The sequence below is a fragment of the Sinocyclocheilus grahami genome, unplaced genomic scaffold, assembly GCF_001515645.1.
Source record: "Sinocyclocheilus grahami isolate Dianchi unplaced genomic scaffold, SAMN03320097.WGS_v1.1 scaffold220.1, whole genome shotgun sequence".
Lineage (NCBI taxonomy): Eukaryota > Metazoa > Chordata > Actinopteri > Cypriniformes > Cyprinidae > Sinocyclocheilus > Sinocyclocheilus grahami.
Window position 1 is genome coordinate 813,287 of NW_015505399.1, and position 6,175 is coordinate 819,461.

At 36.0% G+C, this 6,175-nt stretch overlaps 2 protein-coding genes across 2 annotated transcripts in view; one reads left to right on the forward strand and one right to left on the reverse strand.

Annotated features, from left to right (window-relative positions):
• The window catches only part of LOC107596547 (uncharacterized), a gene marked incomplete at its 5' end in the record, with an annotated part of 16,599 nt that extends 14,733 nt beyond the window's left edge, over window positions 1-1,866 (forward strand). The window contains one exon of the mRNA XM_016287302.1: window positions 1,143-1,866. Within this exon, the coding sequence (XP_016142788.1) occupies window positions 1,143-1,693 (551 nt within the window). The remainder of the gene's footprint in view (window positions 1-1,142) is intronic.
• Window positions 1,867-3,912: 2,046 nt separating this feature from the next.
• Window positions 3,913-6,175, reverse strand: part of fer1l6 (fer-1 like family member 6) — a 17,792-nt gene continuing 15,529 nt past the window's right edge. The window contains exons 32-35 of the mRNA XM_016287292.1: window positions 5,635-5,876; window positions 5,248-5,405; window positions 4,912-5,012; window positions 3,913-4,693 (exon numbers count right to left, since the gene is read on the reverse strand). Coding sequence (XP_016142778.1) covers window positions 4,513-4,693; window positions 4,912-5,012; window positions 5,248-5,405; window positions 5,635-5,876 — 682 coding nt within the window. The 3' untranslated portion in view covers window positions 3,913-4,512. The remainder of the gene's footprint in view (window positions 4,694-4,911; window positions 5,013-5,247; window positions 5,406-5,634; window positions 5,877-6,175) is intronic.

Genomic DNA, 6,175 nt, shown 5'->3' on the forward strand with positions numbered 1-6,175 from the left:
TATATATATATATATATATATATATTAGTAGTCAACATTTGAGGTGGATAAAAAAAAAGTTCATCAAAGTTGTCCTAAAACAAGAACGCATTTTGGTTTTAAGTTTCGGAATCAGAATCAGGATTTAAAGTAAAAATGTTTATAGTTTTGAGATTTTTTTGGAACCATTTTAAGCGCCTTTTTGCTTTAACTACTTTTAAATTGTCCTACAGTGTGAAAAGTACAAATATTACATGTAATCCTTAAATTAATATGATGTCATAAAATATGAAAAAAGTTATAAATTGCATGTCAGGTTACAGTGAAAAACCAAATGCATTCTAAAAATCTAGATATCTTGGCTTTAGTGTAAATGAAACTTGCTCAGCAAACATTGATAAGAAGATACTCAAGATTATCAGGAAACTGACAGGATGTGATGTTGCAGTAAGCAGCCAAAACCATTTAGAGGAGAGGAAAAAGCTGACATGTGTAACATTAGAAACCATGTTTTCACCACACGTCGAAGCTGCGTCATGCACGGAATCTCAACCGATCTGTCAGTTCGTGAGTTTCATACAAAAAGCTTTAGAGTGATCTTTTGTGCCACCCTGTGACAGAGGAAACACTGCCTGTTTATTAATGTGTTAAAATGAATGAAGGCTTCTGTAATATTTCACTGTGTGTATATCATAATGTTCCTTTTTTGGTCTTTCTTGAAATCACAGTAGTTTTGAGATGGGCTTTGGTTTGACTGGTTCAAATATTGGAGCACTTATGTGCCAAGCTATTTTAAATATCAGTGATATACTATTATATTTTTTTATATTTTCTGATTTTATTTTAAAGTTGACATTTTTTGGTTTTTGAACTTTTTTAATATTCCTGTATGGGTTTTTTTTATTTCAATGTTAGTTATTTTAGTAAAAAAAAAAAATTTACTTGGAAAATAAATAAATAAAAGAAAATTGGAAATATTGCTTTGGCAACTAGCTGCAAAAATGTAAACATTAAAAAATGTTTTAAAATGGTTTTAGTAATAGTTTTAGTTAACCATTAGTAAACCATTACTTTCTACTTCTGTGAAATGGCTCAATATTTGGTTAAAATATTAAATACTTTTATTAATCTATGTAATCTCTCTCTTCCCTGGCCGCATTTAGATGACGACTCTCAGCTGTCAGTGGCAGGGGTCCAAAAGCAGGTGCGTCCGAGACGTAAGGACCTGAATCTGTATGAAGAATACAAACTCAGCCGGACTCTGAGAGGGCGCAACACGAACAGAGGCCGTAGTACAAACCGACGGCGTGAGCTGGAGCAGACTCTACCGCAGGCTCTACTTGCAGACTTGGTAAGGGAACGAAGGGAAAAGACTCGTCTTCGAGTGGCCCGCTGGCGTGCCAAACGCAAATTACAAGCCTGTCTGATGGCCTCGCAGGCTGCGCAGTTTAGCGGCGCTCCTGTGCAGAGTTCACCTGCCCAGCGTGGTGGCCTGATCTCCTCACGCAGGCGAGGCGGAGCGATGGCGCAGCGCGGTGGGCTTGGAATGAGAAGGGGACTGTCAGAGACTGGCACATATAACCTGCTGCTGCAGCTGGGACCCAGTCCTACTCAATCAGCTGCGACACGCGGCATGAATGAGGGTCTGATGCCATCTGGACCCTCAGCGCTATCACAGCACAGAACCACTGCACCGAGATCAACTTATCAATGATGCAGTTTACTAAGTATTGGCGCGCTAGGTTGTTGTCATCTTAATGGTTAACTGTTATATTTTCCGAAGTGAGGCACTTACACTATAAACTTACACTGATCTGTGCAAACATCATATACAACAAAAATTGGACTATTCATTAAAGGTGCTGTATGTAGGATTGACACAGAGTGGCTGAACTAGGTACTGCAGTCCAAATTCAAAATATTGGAGAGGGTTTTTTCACCCGGCCCCTCCTTCTCAGACTTGACGCACACGCAGGTTGCCAGATTGACGACACCAACAGGAATGAGCGCACTTGACGATGAATGAAATGAAATGCGCTGTGTTTTCCGCCAACTGGCAACCTGGGGTCCCGAAATACAATTGGGTAAACTGGCAGTGCCAGTTTCACAAACCAAAACAGAGACCGACATTCCGGCCCGGAACGCACATTTTCAAAGGAGAATAACTGACTGTAGCATTGTTTTTCAGATAAACAAGTATGTTAACTTAGCATGTTTCTTAAATATCTGCAAACATATTATGGTATTTTTATGCTTTAGTAGAGTCAAAAACTTACATACAGCACCTTTAATGTTTACTTTGGCATAGGGCTGGGCGATTTTTCAGAATTTATCGATTAATTCGAATGTAATGTTTTGTCACGATTTTTTTTATATACATATAAATCTCGATTTTGAATAGAAATATTACCAAACGTGTGACGCACTCTGTGAAGGACCGTAAGTCAAACAGTCAAGAGCGCAAGTCATATGTGTCCATGTTTACATAGAAAAACCATGGAAAAGCAGTGCAATTGAATTAAAAAGCTTTAAAGAACTACAACTGTATGTCTGATATTTCATGTTTGCGTCATGGTGACAGGCTGAAAGCTGCTGTTCATTGTTGTTTTTACAGAACATTTATAGTTAATAACAGTCTACAGGTGTTATACCTTCAGTCATTTTTTCAATAACCTTGACTTTCGAGAATTTGAAAGCATTTTCCTTGTATTATTTCTGAACATTATAATAATGTATTATTCATTACAGAATAATACATGTAATTTGTTAGACAAGTTTGTACGAGATATAGTTGTCGTTCATGAATCTTTTCTGCAAAGATATTTAAAAAGCGATTTAACATATATACTTCATACATACTTCTTGTGTGGTGCACTTTGAATAGAATTTTCTTTAACTAGAGGGTTAATAAAGAAAAAGTTACTTGAATCGAGAATCGGTCAAATGTTCTGAAAAAAATCGAATTAGATTTTAAAAAAAATAATTTTTTTGTATATCACCCAGCCCTACTTTTACATTTGCAAACTGAATCCAAATTAAACTGTTTGGTTATTTAGTAACATAAAACAACTGAAATTGCACTATAACATGCATTCTAAAGTCAACTGAGCTGACTAACATGTAAACTAAAAGGTACAAAGTATTATTCAACGATATTGTGGTCATCGGTGAAGAAACTGTGCTCTGCACACAGCGGAAACTGATATTTGTCCCAGAAAACAGTGTTAGCATGACTGCCCTGGTTATGTTAGCTCACATGCTTGAAATGTTTTTCATCTGTATGTTTGACTGCAGTGTTCAGGGTGGTTTGAAATACTAATTTGGTTAATTCATTAAAATATACCTTCATGTTAATTTTTATAGCCTAAATTTTTCTAGCAAACGGCATTGTTGGCAATAACCATGCTGACATTCGTTGACCAAAAAAATATGTTTGCCAGTGCTTTCTGAATGAGCACACATTGCAAAATTGCTGTGTTAAGCTGATATGTGTGTTTGATTGTGAGCTGGCAAATGTGGTTTAACAGAAAAAGCGGTGAATGCTGTTTATAGTTTCTGGAAATTAGTCTTTGTTTTGGTGGCTGGTGTATGTTTTGGTATGAAAAGGTATGGAATATTTTTCTGATAAAATGCTTACGAGTAGAGTTACTGTCTCAGTAATGGGGAAAACTGTAAACCAAGAGCCGTATCAGTTTTGGTTAATGATTCACTTACAGATATTATTTTTGTTTTTTTTTAAACCACAGTGACTTAGAAAAAAAGTGCACATATGGTATTGTGACTGTTTCTTCAATAATTCCGGCGCCAGAGCTTTAAGGATCAAAAGGCACACTCAATAACTGAAATACTACATTAACATTTCAGACTTCTTATTGTCTTTCAATCAGAACTTCATAAAGCTACATTTCTTACTTCATAAAGTACTACCAGTGCTACAGTTAAAATCTGTTTAATTAGTATTCTGAGAAATGCAATGACATTTCAATCAGCTGAGAATAAAACACTTTATAATTTTTTGATAATTTCTGGTATCAGTATAAGGCAATACACAACATGTTTCACAAAGACTACAAATAAATGTTACTTTAACCCTTTGCAACAATCACACATTTACATTACATGGACTCATTGGGGTTGTGGTCGCTTGTTTTATGTCACTATATTTACACAAATGTTCATTTTTGAGTTATTGCCGTCATTTTGAAAGTCACTTCATAATCATTTATCTAGTTTCAAAGCTCTACAGTAGAACAAAGTCCATCTGTAGGTAGGAAGTGATTACTAAACACTTGTTTTCTACAGTTTTCATGTGCTATGTTCAGTGTTTTATGCTGTTTAAAGATGAATAAACATGTAATGTTGTGTGTAGGCATTACATTTGTTGGTGCACATTAAATAAAAGATTGTTCCTAAAATCAGAAAAGTTAGATATGCAGAGCAAGTGTTTAAATGTGTGCATCATTAAAGCAACAACAATAACAAGTTAAATATGTGCTGCTCATTTGTGTCCAGTTACTTAATCAGGGTGTTTGATTACCCATTGACTATCTTACTACTGATCGCCCCTGGTAGGGTGTAGAAGATAAGAACCAGGAACAAGGTCACAATCAGCAGCACCAGTCCGGCAATGATGTATTTCTTGTAGTTCCCCCAGATCAGGTGAAAGAAGCACTTGAAAGGATTCATAAACCAGGAGAAGGAAGTGTCTGGACGACTAGAGAAAAGTTAACGTTTGATATTAGAAATAATTCACATACAGTATATAGTACGTACAGTGGAACTACCTTAAACACATATCATGTACTGTAATTCAGTTCAGTCTTATGTTTTTGAAATGATATCGGCCTATATGTTTTTAATTTAATTGACAGCTCTAATAATAATATGAATAAAAACATCTGAAAATAGGTGCAAGTGTATTAGTCTCGTTACTTTGGTTTCTCTAGAGGCTCTGGCTCCTTCCGTGCACGTCCCACTGGATTTTTCTCTGCCTCTTCAGCTGTTACCAGATGAAACTCTGCTTCTACCTTCCCCTGCAGAAAGAAAACTGTTTAAATGCTACTCTTATTAGATCAGGTTTATGTAAAACAATCTTGAACAATACCATACCTACTATTGTTTTGTATTGAACAAATGAAAATGGATAACAATTACATTTTGAATAAATGAGTCAAAGGTTAGGTTTTGATTGTCCATGTTTGCAAGCATGGTGCTATCGAGTGATTAATTCACAATTTTTCTTTCCGTGAAATAATTAAATTCACACACTGTGAGTTCTCCAGCTTTAATGAAGGGCCACCAGCCTTTGGAGCGTTTCTGCTGGAAGATAGAGATGTTCTCCATGGTTTCTGTCAGCATTTCCATCTTACAAACTTTAGCTGATTTCGCTCCACGTGGAAACCCATGGAGGTCCAACTCCACTGAGCCTATGGACACATAAACATGACCTTCATGAAGTATTAACATCAAATATTTTGAGCCAAGTTTCTTAGGAATAATTGTATTTTTCTGCTACTGAGGGACTGTGAGCTCTATACAGCACAAGTATATATAGCACAAATCCCATCAGGAGTGACAACAGAGCAGATCTAGAGAGAACGTGATGCATATAAAACAGATGTAAATGTAAGCATGTTAAGCTAAAGAGATTCTTACCCAGGAAGTCATCAGAAGAAAGCCTTTCAAAGTCCCACACCTGCATAACAAGGACTGCAGGGATCTTCTGTTCAGTTTTGTCCAGAGAGAGGATGCTTTCTCGCTTTTGTATCACCACCACTTTCTCAGCCGGCAGGTAGTTAAAGGGGAACACAAAGCGCCAGTTGAAGTTACCCTCTCCAGTCAGAGAATTGTAATGGACATCGGTTTCCTGGCTGTCATCTTCAAGCCCCTTTAACCACCTGAAAAAAAGCATGAAATTCAGCAGAATTTACTGTTAACTCTGATGTTCTCTGTAAAGAATATTAAACAGCATTCTTTTTTTCTTTTTTTTACTTTTGCAATATCTGTACCACAATTCAAAAGTTTGGGGTCGGTAAGATATTTGAATGTTTTTGAAAGAATCTCTTATGTTCACCAAGACTGCATTTATTTGGCCAAAAATAGACTAAACTAATATTGTGAAACATTGTTACAATTTAAAATAACTGTTTTCTGGTTTAATATATATATATATATATATATATATATATATATATAT